The sequence below is a fragment of the Tiliqua scincoides genome, chromosome 6 (genome assembly GCF_035046505.1).
Source record: "Tiliqua scincoides isolate rTilSci1 chromosome 6, rTilSci1.hap2, whole genome shotgun sequence".
Classification (NCBI taxonomy): Eukaryota; Metazoa; Chordata; class Lepidosauria; order Squamata; family Scincidae; genus Tiliqua; species Tiliqua scincoides.
Genome location: NC_089826.1, coordinates 47647783 through 47665508, shown reverse-complemented (window position 1 = coordinate 47665508; position 17726 = coordinate 47647783). Strand labels below are relative to the sequence as shown.

At 43.0% G+C, this 17726-nt stretch overlaps 1 protein-coding gene across 1 annotated transcript in view; it reads right to left on the bottom strand.

Moving 5' to 3' along the window:
- Positions 1-4501: 4501 nt before the first annotated feature.
- Positions 4502-17726, bottom strand: part of RXFP1 (relaxin family peptide receptor 1) — a 47574-nt gene continuing 34349 nt past the window's right edge. The window contains exons 9-18 of the mRNA XM_066632895.1: positions 16187-16261; positions 15733-15804; positions 15448-15519; positions 13926-13997; positions 12311-12382; positions 10600-10671; positions 9143-9372; positions 7039-7449; positions 5847-6065; positions 4502-4767 (exon numbers count right to left, since the gene is read on the bottom strand). Of these exons, the coding sequence (XP_066488992.1) occupies positions 4502-4767; positions 5847-6065; positions 7039-7449; positions 9143-9372; positions 10600-10671; positions 12311-12382; positions 13926-13997; positions 15448-15519; positions 15733-15804; positions 16187-16261 (1561 nt within the window). The remainder of the gene's footprint in view (positions 4768-5846; positions 6066-7038; positions 7450-9142; positions 9373-10599; positions 10672-12310; positions 12383-13925; positions 13998-15447; positions 15520-15732; positions 15805-16186; positions 16262-17726) is intronic.

Below are 17726 nucleotides of genomic sequence, written 5' to 3'. Positions count from 1 at the left end.
ACTCTGACACGCAGGGAAAAATAAACTACCCTTCCCAGGATGCTTTGAGGGAAAAGCTTCCTCCCCGCCTTTCGCAATGGCGAAGTGCACTCTGGGAGTTGTAAGGGAAAAAACTACGCTTCCCAAGATGCTTTGGGAAAAGATACCTCCTTTCGCAATGGCGAAGTGCACCCTGGGAACTGCAAGAAAAAACTACCCTTCCCAGAATGTTTTGGGAAAAAATTTCCCCCTTTCGCTGTGGGGAAGTGCATCCTGGGAGTTGTAATTGCAACCTGTCATATGGTGGCAGGCTCTACAGAGACCAAAATAGACCAGAGTCATGGAGTTATCACTGTCATGAGATCTTGCGGGATGGAAGGCTTTTTCCCCCCCCCCCCATGTCACTCAGGGGCTGAAGTTGCAGACAGCTGACAGCCCAATCCTATCCACACTTTCCTGAGAGTAAGGTCCAGTAACTCTAATGGGACTTATTCTGAATAGACAGGCATAGGATTGGGCTCTGAGGCTGCCATCCTATCCACATTTACCTGGGAGAAAGCCCCATCAACTATAATGGGGCTTACTTCAGAGTAGACAGTTATATGATTGGGCTCAGAGTCTCCCTGCTGCTTTCTGGGCAGCCAGGACTGGCCTCTATGGGGTGTTCCTCCCTCTGTGCTTCTTCGTAAGTGGATGTGGCCAGGGCATGCCATGAAAGCAGAGTATTAACTAGCATTCCACCTGTGGTGGGTGCAGAGGCAGGTGAGGCAGAGCCTCCCCAGCAGAGTTCTTCAAAAAGCACCACTGCCATGGGAGGCGCCCAAGCACCCACAACCCACATGCTCTCTGCTCCATCCTTCCGTGTGGGTCAAAAGCCAGTAAAATAATAATAATAATAATAAATGTACCTTTTTCCTTTCTGAAGTTGCTCCTCCTTACTATTCCAGCTTGGTCAATTTAAAGCAGCACACACACTAACACAGAAGTTAAAAGTTAGACGCCTTTAAAAGGGGATTGGACGAGTTTCTGGAGGAAAAATCCATTATGGGGTACAAGCCATGATGTGTATGCGCAACCTCCTGATTTTAGGAATGGGTTAAGTCAGAATGCCAGATGTAGGGGAGAGCACCAGGACGAGGTCTCTTGTTATCTGGTGTGCTCCCTGGGGCATTTGGTGGGCCGCTGTGAGATACAGGAAGCTGGACTAGATGGGCCTATGGCCTGATCCAGTGGGGCTGTTCTTATGTTCTTATGTTCTTATGTTCTTAGAAGAAGCTAGGAGAGCTGCCAATCAGCTCAGTCACTGTGGTGGCTTCCAAGGGACAAAACAGACAGGGACACCTATGCAGTTAAAGCCACCAGGGAGAGCTACCTCCATTTGCCCATTAATAAAAAAGACAGCACTTGTATCATCAATCACGGGGGGGGGGGGGGGGGGGGACACCACAGGAAGAATTGCCTCCCACAGGTTAGACTGTCTTCCAATTTAAAAAAGCAGGACGGCTGTCTTCCAATAAAAAATAGCAGGCCACCTGCAACATCAAGCTCTGGGGAGGCAGCATGAAGAGTTGTTTCTCTTCTGTTTAAAAAGCAAAGCCATCAAAAAGCAGGGAGCCTGTGCAAATGACTGCTTTGTATACAACCAGGAGAGGTAGCTTTTTGGTTGTTTCAGGTGGGCTGTTCTGAGCTCTCCGTAGCTCCCAATGAGCTGCTCATTAAGAGCCCAATCCTGAGATCCTGTGGCGCATGGCTGTGATAACAATATGCCCAGCTCACAATATGGAAATATCCCAAGATGCCCAGTTCACCCATAAGGCTCTTCCCTGACCAAAAAGCTATCCCTCTCAGAGAACCAGTTAACTGTGATATTACGCCTCCAAGGGTGAACAGAAAGGTCCTAGACAAGGGCAATCAACAAACGAGGATAAAAAGGTTAGGGTAAAAGGGATGAGTCAGAGTGCCAGACCCCCTCTAACGGATATCTCTGTAAACAAACTGCCGATGTGTATTAAATTGCCATCCTCAGATCAACATCCTGTACTGATAACATGCCAAATGTTGTTTTGGGCGTCTGCCTGTATGTTATTTTTCCCTATAAAACCTGCATTATTGTAATCCTTCGGGGTCCTCCAAGTGTGTGGAGGTCCCGTTTGCAAACGAGTAAACGTTAAGAAGTTCTTTGAATTCTCCTGTCGCCTGTTTGATTGCCTCTCCAAAATCCAAAGAATCGTGTGTGTGTTCATTCGGGGTCAGCTGTGATGGCACCAAAAATGGCTGACACAGCATCCTGTGTTTCCAAGGCAGCCGCAGGCAGCACCTTGGGAGAAGGGGACTTTTGTCCCCTTCCTCTGGGTAAACGGAGTAGCCCCACCACGGATCAAAAGGTTGGCGGTGAAGTAAGAGCCTTTGTGTAAGGTGCTGAACCTGACGAGAAGGCTCTGGATCCGGTGTAGCAATGAGTCCCGCTTCCCTCCCTCCCAGCTCCCTCCCCCTGGCACAACTCCCCCCTGCCCTTTCCCTGCCTCCCAGACACACCTCCTCCCCACTCTCCACCCACCTCCCCCTCCCCGGAACGCCTCCTCCCCGCCTCTGCTTTCCATGGCTCTGTGGTCTGTGCCAGGGGTGTCCAAACTTTTTGGCAGGAGGGCCACATCATCTCTCTGACACTGTGTCGGGGGCCAGGGGAAAAAAAGAAATAATTTACATTTAAATTTGAATAAATTTGCATGAGTTTACATAAATAAATATATTAAAGATGAACTTATATGAATGAATGAAGATCTTACAATAGCTCAAGGCCTATAAAAGGCCTAACACAAAGCAAAGTCAGCCTTTCCATTGCTGCCACTGCTGCTTCATAGATATGAAACAGCAAGCACAGGAGAGAGCCCTTGTCTCACAGCTCACGCAAAAGGTCAAACAGTTGGCCGTCACGCTGAGAGCGGTTGTGTTAGGCCAGCATGGGCTCCAGCAAGTCTTTGAAGGGCCAGAGGCTCATTGGAGACTGGGGTCTCCCTGAGGGCTGGATTGGGAGTCCTTGAGGGCCACAAGTGGCCCCAGGGCCAGGGTTTGGGCACCCCTGGTCTGTGTGACCACTGAGAGGTGGAAGCCGGGTGCCCGCCTGGCGATAGCCCAGCGAAAGCCAGTGCTGGACTAGCATGGACGCTTGCCCGGCGTTAGAGCTTGTAAGCCGGCAGGTCGAACTCAGGATTTGGCTCTAACTCAATGGAACTCAGTTCTGAGTAAGCATGATTGTACTGTACTGTTTTATTGAACCCACCAAGTATTTTTAGTTATGAAAAAACTTTGCAGGAGTGGATGAGATGTTTCCCTAGGGAGGGCCCTCATACAGCCTAAAGATAAATAGGAAGGGAACAATGAATCTTATTGTGAATGAAAATGGGGGGGGATTTTTTTTGCTGGCATGTCTGCGTAGATGGACATTGAAATACACTAGCCCACTTTCAATGGATCTTCATAAGCATTGAATCGCTGTAATGTCTTCCATTTCAGAGTTTATTAATTCAAAGATTGCCACTTTCATGATCTGTGGTTGTCACAAGTTAATATACTTTTATAAGTATACAATACTTTATCAAGTATTGATGAATTTGCCATTCAAACACCAGATCATTGATCTGTTGGATTTTTTTTAAAATAGGAACATTATTAAAGAACTCATCAGACTGAACTTTATTTATAAATAAGAACAAATGTATGCCAGTAGCAACTGTACACCAAACAACAGTTTTGCTTCTAGTCTTGAGTTCATTGTATTCCAGATGTTTGTAAACCTTACTATATGTCACATGACTTCTGTTCTTGTATCCCTTCAGGCAAGTGCAGACATTTTATCTTTTGCAAATACTGTAGCAAGACCATTGCCAGTTGACCTCCTGTGTTCATGTAGTCCTCCATTCTGCATCCTTGAATGAATATAGAAAAGCTGATTTTCCCATATGAAAAATGCTGTAGGGATAGGGGCTTTGTCTCCAGTCACTAGGAAACCAAAATGGTTCCATTCTGATTATAAATATTAAGTGCATCAAGTCACTTTAGCTTTTGTACTATTTTAGTCACAAGACCACTTTAAAATATTTCCTATGGTATAGGAATAACACTGGTCATGAACACACCATTCTCTATTGCTTCAAAGAGAGATTTGAAGATGATACAGTGCACTCCTATGTGCAAATACACAGAAGTAAGTTCAGTTATGTTTAATTGGACTTACTCCCAGGAAAATGCATAAATTGTAGCCTCAGAATTTTGTCCCAAAATATTATTACATTTTGACCACTGATTTCTTTCATCCTTTGACTTTCCCCCTCCCCTGGGAAAAAAATTGCAAGCATGTACTGTTCTACCAGTGTCTGTTAATAGATGTACAGGAGTCTTCTTTTTTGAGTTGACTCAGCAGCTTTTGGTAGGGCATTGTTTCATTGCTATAAGGGGCAATAACTCAAGGAAACTGATGCTGAATGTGCAACAATTGCAGTATGTGTTCTGTTCTGAATCATCTTCACGTATATGAATTCAGTCTTTTTGACACTGTTGCTATTGATCCCCCCGATAAGGTCTCTTCTATAGGCCACATCTCTAACCAAATAAATGATGGGCCATACAATTTCTGGCTGCCTTTGCTTCCTGAGGATCTTCGTTGCTTATAATTATGCCAAGTCTGATGAATCATTTCTTTGAAAGGCCGAGTGGTTAATGTGTAGAGAAGAGGGTTCAAGGCGCTGTTTATTGGTAATATAAAAATAACTACCCAGGAAGTTATCGAACCTGAAAGAAGAGAAAAACAACACTTAAGAGAACCAGTGTGTAGAACAAGGGTTTTACTGTAGCTATAGTATAGATGACGGGTGCCCAAACCCCGGACCTGGGGCCACATGTGGCCCTCGAGGTTTCTCAATGCGGCCCTCAGGGAGCCCCCAGTCTCCAGTGAGCCTCTGGCCCTCCGGAGATTTGTTGGAGCCCGCACTGGCCCGACACAACTGCTCTCAGCATGAGGGCAACTGTTTGACCTCTTGAGTGAGCTGCAGGATGAGGGCTCCCTCCACTGCTTGCTGTTTCATGTCTGTGATGCAGCAGAAGCAGCAAAGGAAAGGCCAGCCTTGCTTGTGCAAGGCCTTTTATAGGCCTTGAGCTATTGCAAGACCTTCATTCATTCATATAAGTTCATCTTTAATACATTCATTTATGTAAACTTATATGTAAATTTATTTATGCAAATTTATAAATTTATGCAAATTTATTCAAATTTAAATGTCCAAAGCCAAAAACTTTGGACACCCCTGTTATAGATCTTGCTAACTGATGTGTAGATATGGATTTTTCAAGTCTTACCAAACTTTTAATTAGGCCAAACTGGCACTGCAATCTCTGTGGCTTTGTGGGGCTCAGCCTCAAGGGCTCATACATGCATACCGGGTTTAATTCAGTCTGGCCATACTGGTCACAGAAGCAAATAGAATTCAGAAATCTCCCACTGTGACTATGTTTTCTCACCTCTATATTACTCACATAATAAAAAAAATACAGAGTCATAGTGCAACTCTACATTTGTTTAGTTCTATGCTGCTGTGACTCTCATGGCAGCCTTGTGTGGGTACAAGCGCCCAGAATTGAGCCTTGTGCCAAGGCCCAGCACAACCTGGTGCCAGTCTTGGGTCAAACATAAAACCAAAAGAACTCTGCTTAGTCCGGTGGGCGAACAATCTTTCATGTTGATATCTTGACTTGCCCCAGATTCCCCAACTGTAGAATAAAGTATCAGAATCTTGTTTTCCCTGTAGGCAAGAAGTTGCTAGCTTCAGAATTACAAACTGAAAACATGACAGAGAACTAGGAAAAGGTAATACCTGGAATTTCAACATGAAGCAAGGACAGTAGTTTTAGTATAAATATGGGTATCCAGCATAGTGCGTCAGTAAATACAATAAAGAAAAAGCGTTTGGCCAGAGTCATCTCTTTCTTCACGTGATTCCGGATTTCCATTGCAGTAATAGCCGTCTGGCGAATGCTATAAAACATACTTGCGTAGGAGAATGTGATGATGATGAACGCTACCAAATTAACACCTATTGCAAAAAGAGAGGCTGTAATATTTCATTTAGGAAACTGCTGTTGCAAACTTTATGACACTAAGGCCCAAATCCTAACCAACTTTCACTGACACAGTTGTGCCAATGGGGCATGTGCTGCATCCTGCAGCTGGGTGACAGTCATGGAGGCCTCCTCAAGGTAAGGCAATGTTTATCCCTTTAGCTTGGTGCTGGAAAGTTGGTTAGGATTGCACACTAAGCTGGTATAGTATGAAAGCTTTCAGGTCTTAAATACCAACCATTTTAAGTAATATATATATATTAAGTAATATATGTGTGTGTGTGTGTGTGTGTGTGTGTGTGTGTGTGTGCAGGGCAAAAATGATTTGGGGATTGTACCAACACTGTGTAATTAGCAGCCATTTAAACAGAATAGTAGTAACACTGAATAGTAACTGAATAGTAGTAACACTGAGGTCTCACTGACTTTCACGGGCGTGTTAAAGTAGTTGTGGGTTACTGCATTGAGTTGTATCTATTCTAGAGAGCTGTAGTTGTAGAGGAGGTATCAACGGACTAGGCATGCCTATTCAGAAGTAAGCCCCATAATAGTCAATGGGGCTTACTTCCAAGTAAATGAGGATCGGGTTGCAGCCTTCATCTTGCTCAGCAGCAGGAGATGCAAAGCAGCTGCAGCTGCTCCTTTTTCTTTGGCTGCCCGCATGAGTTCAAAGCAGCCACTTCTCCCACATGCGTGCAGCTGCTGCCTGACTCCTTGCCCCCATGGCACACCAGTTGAAAACATAGATCTTGGTATCCGTGGGGGTTCCAGAACGGAAATACAGGGTATGGGGACGTTATCATGGGTGTTTTGTTAACCGGGAAAAAAGTTCCCTCTTGTCATAGTTCCATTCGTGGCATGATCTGGTGACAGTTTAATGGTGGCCTTTAACCAGCTGGCACCATGAATAGATAATTTTTTACAAACCAGGTTGAACATGACACTTACCTAGAAAAATTACAACAGAATAAATTTGACCTCCAGTGCTTTCAGATTGCTCAGAGTGAAGAGGGAAACAGACACCATTAGTGCCATAGTAGTTCCGGAAAAAATCCTTATTGCTCAGTGGAATGAAGGCAACCACAAAGCCTATAATCCAAATGAGACCCAAAATGGAAATTGTCCGGTATTTGCTTGGCTTTAAGAATCTAAAAGGGTAAACAATGCAGATGTATTTTTCCAAAGTCAGGTAAGTTAATAATAAAACAGATACTTCTGTGGATAAAATGGCCAAAAATCCCATCAGCTGGCAATGGATGCTGTCCATCCATAACTGAGCATGCTTATTGTATTCCCCACGATACTTCAGGTCAAAAGCTCCAATCACAAATAAGTATATACCCATGAGACAGTCTGCACCTGCAGGGAAAGAATGGGTCACTAAATCTCAAATTATAAATCAAAAGTAACTTTTTTTACATCCCCAAATAGATGTTCACTTTTTCAGTACCTTTTAAGTTTTCAAAAACAGATCATGAATTTGGATAAAAATATAGCCTGCCTGTTGAAAGTCTTCCTGATAAACAGATAATTTTCTATTTATCATTACTGTTTTTCTATTTCATATAAAAGCTTATGGAGCAGAACGTATAAAAATTTCAGTGTATATGTTACTGCATGTTAGCTATTTTTACTTGCTTTCCTGTCTCTTTTTCCTGGATAACATTTCACAGTGCTTTCATGCAGATGCTAAACAGCACGGAGGACAAGATGGAATCCTGCAAGGCTGAATAGGCCAAAGGTCATGGTACCAAGTAGGAATTACCCAGCACAACCTTCTGGGGCTAATCGTAAAGGAAAAAACCGAGCTACTGAAGCATGTTGTCTCCCATCCACATCCTGGATAAGCCGGCCAAAAGAATACCATGGTTGTTGGAATCAAATGAAGTTGAGCTATCCAGCAGAATGAGTAGGGACACACACTCCTGTTTGCACTCACAGTCTAGATCATCCAGTGAATTCTGAACATCCACTAGAGCAGTGTTTCTCAACTAGTGGTACAGATACCACCAGTGTTGTCTGAGGTGGTATTCACCTGAGGTGTTGTCTGGTGGTATTCACAGGACCCCTGGATACCTGCTGTCTGGCAGCGAGACCAGAAACATGACACAACAGGCATGCTTGAAAATGCCCACACTGAGCCTCTTATGGTGTTTGTCACATCATATCTGGCCTCCCAACCCAGAAATAACTGGCTTATGTCATCACTAGTTACTTCTGGTGATACTTCAAATAGGTGAACTGTGTGAAGTGGTATGGCAGAGGACAAACACTGAGAAACACTGCACTAGAGCAACCAAGTTGTTTGAGTCCCAAAACAGGGCTGGAAAGCAGATTGAAAACAATCTAGACAGTTTCCTCAGGTGGTACAGTTATCAGCTGTATGACAGTCTGAAACTGACAGATGAAACATTCTATCACTGCACCTTTACCAGCTGATTTCTGTTTGTCATGTACCTATTAAAAGCTTAGAGCTTTTGCACCTGAACAAGTTGGAAAACCTAGCAGCATTCTTTCCAACCAGAGCATTCATATCACATGTTTGCAAAGGTTAGCTTGCCAAGAACTACATTTCTGGCAATACAATCTTATACATGTTTGCTCAGATGTCCCATTGTGTTCAGTGGGGCTTACTCCCATGGAAGGGTGTATAGAATAGCAGCCTAAAGGTACCTGGACAGTGCATAGTGCTGACAGTACTTCGTCCACTATGTCCCATCACTGTTTCTTAAATCTTCTGAAAACACGTCCTGGTTATTGCACCTTTGTCAGCAGGTGCACAGAGAGAGGCATGCCCAGTCCCCTTCTACAGTTGTAGAAATAATGTGTCCAGGAGGCTCTCCTAAGCCCAAACTTGAGCATTTTCTGGATGTCTTTACACCATGTTTGGTTTGGCTTTCTGTGACTAGAACTAGACTTGGGTGGGGGGAGAGGTTCCTGGATTTTTGTATCTATGTTTTCACTTATTATGAAATGTAGTTCTATTAGATTATAACATGCTATGAATCCTTTAATAATTAGTAATTTAATAAGTAATGCAAAGAATACTCACAGCAGAGAAACATTATCGACAGGGCATGGAGTTTGTTCTCTGACCGAATGTAAGGCCGCATACAGATGACAAAGATGTTCCCAAAGCAAGTGACAGTAGACACAATCCAGACAAATACTCTCTGTATAATGCTGGCTAACAGGTTCTCAAAGGATGAGATGCCATCAGTGTTTGGTTTGCAGCTGCGCACATGAGGGGCATAGCCACAATACTGAAATTTTTTAAAATATCTGCAGGGGAGAGAAAGGAGAATCTACCAGTGTGCATGGGAATGTCTTGCACAAAACTCTGCACACGTTCACTGAGCTAGTAATAACATTTGGACAAAATAAAATACTGATAACGTGTCAGAAAGGCATGATTGTTACATTGATGCTTGTTTAATATTCAGACCTGTATATTTCAATGTAAGTGAATATCCAACTATTTATAATATCCAGGATAGGCAGCAGCCTGGTGGGGGCACTCTCGGGTATAAAGCCTTGATGGGCACCCCTCCAAAATGCACATGTGCCAGCTACCCTGGAACTGTCCAGAAGATGGGCATGCTTTGACCATACTGCCACTGAGATTCTGACTAAATAATACCAGTTTATGTGACAAGGTGCAAATAGAACTTTGCTGCTATTCATAGGGCAGCCCTCACATGTTGGGTCTGGACAGGCACAGTCTGATGGCCTACACTACTGACAGGACCCATGCCTGTGCCTGGTAACACCTGTACAAAAGTAACATATCTATTTATATGTGATACTTAGATTTCTTTTTAGATTTAGAGAACTTTATTGGTATTAACCCGTCTGTTCCAACAAATAAGAGCCCAATCCTGGACTCAGTGCCGCGGCTTCATGCTGCCGCGCTCTGTAAGGCACATTTGCGAGCCTCACCGCCAGGCTACCGCCCGTGCTAGCCCCGCGCCAGCTGGTGCGTGAGCACGGGGCAGTCACCCAGCCTCCATGGCTCGGTGGTCTCATGGACTGCCGAGCCACGGCACGGTAAGCGGGGCAGGGAGGAGGCGTTCTGGGGAGAGGGAAGCCGGTGGGGGCAGAAAGAGGGCGGGGGAGGCGTGATGGGGCGGGGGGCAGGGACGGGGCGGGCGGGAGGCATGCCGGGGGAGGGAGGGAGGCAGGTCCATGGAGCTCCGCTCCACTGGATCCAAAGCGCTCATGGAGGGCTCGGTGCGGGACTGCTTACCTTACCCAAGAGAAGGGAATGAAAATCCCCTTCTCCCGAGGCCCCTCCCGCAGTAGCCCGGGGCACGCAGGATCCAGCGGCAGCCTTTCTTGGTGCTGTTGAGGCTGGGTGCCCCAGGCAGCTCAGGATTGGGCTGTTAGTCATTAAAATATAATAAAATTTAAAAGGAAAAAAAAAGTCACATACAAATATTAAAATTAAAATACAAATAAACCATACAAATGAACCATATCACACTGGTCTGTTTCCATACAGATACTTACATATGAGAGAGATTTCTCAGTTGCCCAAACATCCTTCTTTGGATATTTGTGATTTCAATGCCTTCTAGACTTCTACAAACATGAGAAACAGAGTTTTAATAGTATCAGTATGGAAAAAAAATGGCATAAACCAATACAGTGAACCCACACTTAAATGGATAGGGAAGAGTGTCCCCCAATGCAGAAAGTCTGTTAAATCTGAAAACATTCATAACAATGCACATGCATAAAACAGAAAATTACTGTTTATAAAGTCGCAGATGTTTGTTATTTCTGAAGTCTATTAAATCAAGGGTTCACTGTATTCTGAATTTATCAGCATATTTTATATACCTTTAACATGTTATGTACAGAAAACAAATAAAAGGTAAAATGAAAACTACTGCATATGGTAATCTTATTAACCTTTCAGCCCCATTCAAGTCTGGTGTCAAAATGTTTTCAGTTCAGGTGCTTTGATTTCATTGGCATACAGATCATGTTCTTTAGAAGAAGTATGTAAAAGGGAGGGACCCCAAAAGGTCTGATGTGATTATGCTCACTGAAACTAGGAGTCACAGAATATTGAGGTATTAATCAGAAAAACAAGAGTGGCAGAACATGGTCAGGGAAAAGGAGTTGGCTTGCTTGAGCCTATTGGTAAAGGTGGGTGAAAACCACCTTATTTTTTGGTGGATTTTGGTGTCTTCCACAGTTAGAAGTGCAGAAAACGGTATTATGTGTTTTTATTCAAAACATAATTTATACTGATATTGGCCCCAGAACCAGGGGACATCCACTAAAATTGAGTGTTGGGCGGGTTAGGACAGACAAAAGAAAATATTTCTTTACTCAGCGCGTGGTCGGTCTGTGGAACTCCTTGCCACAGGATGTGGTGCTGGCGTCTAGCCTAGACGCCTTTAAAAGGGGATTGGACGAGTTTCTGGAGGAAAAATCCATTATGGGGTACAAGCCATGATGTGTATGCGCAACCTCCTGATTTTAGGAATGGGTTAAGTCAGAATGCCAGATGTAGGGGAGAGCACCAGGATGAGGTCTCTTGTTATCTGGTGTGCTCCCTGGGGCATTTGGTGGGCCGCTGTGAGATACAGGAAGCTGGACTAGATGGGCCTATGGCCTGATCCAGTGGGGCTGTTCTTATGTTCTTATGTTCTTATGTTAAAATCACTTTAAAAGTGTACTGGGTAGGTGATATAGGACCCAATCCTATCCAACTTTCCACACTGGTGCAGCCTCAATGCAGCCCCGAGGTAAGGGAACAAATGTTCCCTTGAAGAGGCCTCTGTGACTGCCTCCCCCAACACAGGCAGCCGTGCATACCCCATTGGCACAGCAGCACTGGCACTAGATAGGATTGGGCCCATAGGTGGAAGAGTGTCAGCAGATGCAGCCAAAGTCATTATCCAAGCGCACACACACACACACACACACACACACCCCAGTTAAATAAAACTAAAAACCAAATAAAGCAATTTTTTTGCAGATTTTTTTCCTTAAATGAGCAGAAAGCAGTGTTATATTTTTATTTTGTTATCACCTCTATCAGTTGGGGATTAGGTGCGAACAGATGGAACGCTTTGTTTCAGGTCCTACTTGTAACTTACAAAATCCCACACTGCATTCAAATACTTGGGAATCATTAGAAATATGACAACTATCACAATTCTCTGTCAAAAGGCTTCTCAAAAAGAAGGCTTCTCACTGCACTTACAGGGAGTTGAGTTTTGTAAGATAATCAAACTGGTCTGCATGTATTTTCTGGATTGGATTGTACGAAAGATTCCTGTCAAAACAGAGTAAATCATAACTTAAATGACTACATCACATGTACCGATACTAATATGACACAGTTAACAGATTAATATCAAACAGATGAATTATTCAAAAAAATCATTTAGCAAATAATTAAGCAGCTAAAAACTTGAATTAAAGCTGCATTTTTCCTCACAAACAAAACAGAAGGGGGGTATAAAATATGTCTTTTTCCATTTTGCAGATGTAGTTGTAGATAAAGGGTAGTCTTTAAATGGCAGGAACCTACAACTTTTGTAGATGCTCAGCATCTTCCCCTGCACATCCTGTGAACATGTGTGCGGTTAGTGGCAGAAAGTTTCAACAGTCGTACAACACCCTATTTACAAGCAAGTCTGCTCTGTGCCTCAGCACAGGCAGCCCAATCCTAACTAAATCCCTGCGCAGTGGTGCCGGCACCAGCTATGTTGCAGCCCATGGAGGATTTTCAGCTGCTGGCGGTCTTCTCAGGGTAAGGGGACCTTTGTCTCCTCGCTCTGGGGTCAGCCCCAGCAACCGTTATGGGGCAACTCAGACCTGCACCAGCACTATCACTGGCACAAGTCTGCATCGCCCCATGCAGGCAGATTAAGTCTGGAAAGAGGGTTTGGATTCAGCACATGCCACCACTGAACCCGCCCCATCCCAGGCCCGATCCGCCCACCCTGCTCCTGCTTCCTTCCAGTTTCGCCTTCCTACACCCTGTTCAACCCTGTCCTTGCCTTCCACTACCTTGTGCAGGGTTTACTTGCTCCATCAGTCCTCCATTGCTCCGCCAGCACACCAGCTCCCTGCATTGCCACAAAAAGCTTTATGGCGCTTTTACAGCAGCTTGTGCTGGTGGAATGCCTATTCTGTTGGTATAGGCCTTGAATAGAATCGGGCTGATAGAAATGTAGATAACATAGGCAGGTTAGTCAAAACCATGAAAAAGCTCGGTTTCTGACTGTGAGGAACCCTGCCTATGTTTGCTTGTGAGTAGGCACATTGTGGATGCGCATTTGAACATGCATGGAACAAGGGGACAGAACTTGCTTCCCCACCCTCGCTGTACATATATTCATTGTACACATGGAAAGCAGCCTTGGGTATCTGAAGAGGGTTCTAACTGAATGAAATAGTCTTTGCCTTGGGAATATACAAAAGTTTTGAAAGCTAAACTTCACATGAAAATCTCACTGAAGTCTCTCATTCATGAATACCACTCACTTGCTGTCATACAACATTGATTACAACAGTGATCAAGATGACTAACTATGGGCAATACAATGATAATTTTTGTAAAGCATTCTGTTAAATTCAGTATAGCAAGCATCTATAACAAGAATTTTATGCATAACCATTTTAAAAAAAGTATTTCATTTAATTTACAGTTTGTATAGCTCTACTTATTGTTCTGACATTTTTTTCCAAAAAAGGAAAAGGCAAAATATATATACTGTAATGTATTTATACAATATATTTGCTATATTATGTACAATATAATGTAATATATTATCAAGACGCACAGTATAATATTGATCACAAAACCTTACAGTTGTGAGAGCTCTTTCAAATCCTTAAATATGTATGGAGCAAATGATTCAATCTGGTTGTTAGCCAAGTCCCTGTAGAAAAATTCCAAGAATACAGCACTGAATAGATTGTTTCCATTCCATCAATGTTTCTAACTTAAGGGCCACCCTAATTCTGTTTCCTTAAAACCAGAGATTAGAGTTCACTTGTCTGAAAATTTCAATTTTTAGAAAATGTAGTTTAACTTTACAATTTGCCATGTTTACTGCATGGGGGTCAGTCATGAGGTTTTCTCTTCTGCAATTTAGGGCGCAATCCTAACCAACTTTCCAGCAGTGAGGTAAGGGCAATGCAGCTCCAAGGTAAGGGAACAAATATTCCCTTACCTTGAGGAGGCCTCCATGACTGCCTCCCCAACAGCAGGATGCAGCATATGCCCCGTTGGTACAGTTATGTCAGAACTGGAAAGTTGGTTAGGATTTGGGCTTCACAGCTATCTATGATTATTATTATTATTCCACCCTTCCCCCCCCCAACTCAGGGTGGCATGTGGTTCTCTCAGCCCATTTTTATCCTCACCACATCCCTGTCATGTTATCTGCATGTTTGTGGCTGACCCTTAGCTATCTTCCTAGCTAAGTGGCAATTTGAATTCAAGTCTCTCTGCTTCTAGTGCAACATTTTAATCAGTCAGCCACTCTTGTTCTCCAGCTAAGTGAGTAAGGGTGCAATCCTAACCCACTTTCCAGCACCGGCATAAGGGCAATGCAGCTCTGAGGTAAGGGAACCAACTTTCCCTTCCTTTGAGGAGGCTTCTGTGAGTGCCACCCAACTGCAGGATGCAGCACATGCTCTACTGGCACTGCTATGCCAGTGCTGGAAAGTTGGTTAGGATTGGGGCCTAAAGCTGAAAAAGACAAGGAAATGTAAGCCTTTCAGAAACAGATGCCTTGTCCAACAGAAGAAAATAAAAAGGAACACAACTCTGGTAATGCAAATGTACCTTGAAAATAAAGTAAATGAAAGAAAATAAAGTGAAAACAGAATTTGAGGAACACATTGATAAAATTGCACAGTCTTATTGAAAGAGGCTGTTTTTATCTATTTGGCCCTTTCCCCATTCCGTTTGGATTTTGCCTTTTTAAATAGAATTGACTTTTTGCCAAGCTCTCCCAAATCTTTCTGTCTGGAGTAAAATGCTGCCTCCCTTCAGTCATGCACTGTTCAGGATAAGTGTGAAGAAGTTTGAAAAGCCATATTCTTCTCCTCTTTCTCCTGTGTTCTTTGTGATAGTTGGCATCCCAACTAGCACTTCCACCACTGGGAGATCTCTCCATGAGCAGAAGGAGCATTTCCCTTGTGCAAGACAAGAGGAATGTTTCTTCTGTTTACAACACTAGTTGAGATGCTACCCAGTGTGACTCTATTGAAACATACATAATACATATCTCATATCTGTACAAAGTGTAGTACATATCTCATATCTGTACAAAGTGTAATTTCAGTAATGTAGTTCGCGACTACTGAAGAAAAGCTACTTACAGTTCAGCTATCCTTTGAAGATCAGAGAAGCTGTTCTCATTTAGTGAGTTAATTTTGTTTCTCCTCAAAACACTGAAATGATCAAAAGTATTTTAGAGTAGCTCTCACCATTTATACCCTCCCTGGTCCTGCCCTGCCCTACCCACTGAGAACTTCTTCAACTTAGCCCTAGCACCATGTGCCTCTAGTGAGAAATTGAATTCAATGGATTCTTTCCCTGATATGTCTTCCCCCTGAAGGCCCAATCTTCTTATTTCTGACCCCATTGTGGTGCTCTTTACTTACAGAACTGTTAACCTGCGACAGGAGATGAAACTGCCATTTCTTAAATTGCGGATCTGGTTGCCTTCAAAATCTCTGGGGAATAAAATAAAATACATTGTTTGTAAAAAATGTCATGAAACGTTTTCTTGGATCACAAGAACTCCAAGTTTCTTGGAGTAGGATATGTTACCCACATGTAATATACCATCAGAAGAAGATTCTCTTTTTGCTCTTCCAGAGTCATAATAGAAGGAAACAATTCCACTAGAAACAATTACTTTCAGTACTCAGTGTTGATGATGATGTAGTCACTGCTGAATCCAAGCTGGACTTTGATAAGAGAGATCAGATGTGCGTGTTGTATCCCAACTTTGAAACTTTGTTTTATTTTCCTCTAAAAGAACCATTGTGGACAAGACATGATGTACTTTTAGTTCAGATGAACTTAAACTTTTGTAGGAAAATGTGGACTTACAGCCAGTTTAGCTTTGGCATATGTTGGCAAAGATTTTTATCAGGTAGCTGGGTCAGAGAGTTGTTCATCAGAATGCTGGAAAAAGGAGAAAATTGTTACACTGGTGGTAATGAAACATGATTACTGTTTATGTCTCTAAAAGAGCAACACACATAGGATTTTTTTCCCAACTGCTTATGTAATTCAACTTATTTTAAAACCAACAAGTCACCTCTCATGTGATGATAAGTTTTCATGTGGGTGCAATTCTCTTAAGAGGATGCTTCAATACACAACACCTCCCATGGAAATGTGTGGCTATGCTCCCTGTATGAGGTTTGTACAGTTTCACTCTTATACATATGGCTCCAATAGAGGTTCTTTCTCAATGTTTTGTGAGTCATAGAAAGAGAAGGATGGAATAGTGTAGCAAGATATGTGGAGTTATATACAGGTTGAGTCTCATTATTCGCCAGGGTTCTGTTCCAAGAACTCACGTGGATTGGCAAAAAACGCACTATAGCAAATCAATTTAGAAAACAAAGTCTCTTTGCTCCTGTGATTTAAAAACAGCCTTGTAGTGCACACAGAGGCCATCAATCTCTCTTCAGGAGCTTAGGCTTCACTAGGAGGAAATGATCTCTCCCTTCACCAGGAGCCCCAGCAAGGGGGAAAGAATGGAGAAGGTGATAATCGCTGCCATTTAGCTTTCTTTCACGTGCTTAGAGGGAAGGGAGGAGTGAAGCTGCAGAGAGAATGATTGATGGATTGTCAGCCAGCTGCCCTCTCTGGCATTATTAAATGACTGTTTTCCTTTAATTTAAAGGACCCATCTCATCAGCTTTGGGATAGAAAAATCTGTGGATACTTAGGTTCTACCTGTAATCACTTGTATGACTGTCTCTCTGCAACAGTAAAAAGTCATTTTTTAAACTGTGATTTTAAAGGAGTGCATTTTTTCCCTTCTCCAGGGATCAGTACATTCCTTCTCATTTGCAGGGGCCATTTGTGTTGAGTCATATCCGTGTTTAAAAATCCGTGTATAACAAGGCTGGACCTGTATGTGGAGATGGGGTCTATCTGGTATATGGGGGTAGAAAGACTTTCTTTGACAATTTTCAGACATTTAAAACATCAGATGTACCATAGAAGCTCTGTTACATTTGTTTCCATTTTGATGTTGTTTGATGCTTTTTGTCATGGTACCATTTCTCTTTTTTGTATGTTTCCACAGGGAGAGAGAATAACATAGAGGGACAAGTTGGTTGGGCCGTTCCAAGTCCAATGGCCACACTTGCTCTGAAGTAAACTGACTTGGTGAAAAATGGCTATTCCAAAGGGTCAATCAAGGGGCCACACTAGTCCACTTGAAGTATGGCAATATGTCATTTCATCTTAAGCAAATTCACCCAAAGCAGGTTAATCTGGTGTTAGAATTCTTAAGTCTGTGCTGCTACATCCAGTAACATCAGGCAAACTGATCAGGAAGATCAAAATCACTAGGACCATCTGTCCTAGTGTTTCATCATCTGCTGAAGACATTCCTCTTTCAGCTAGGCTC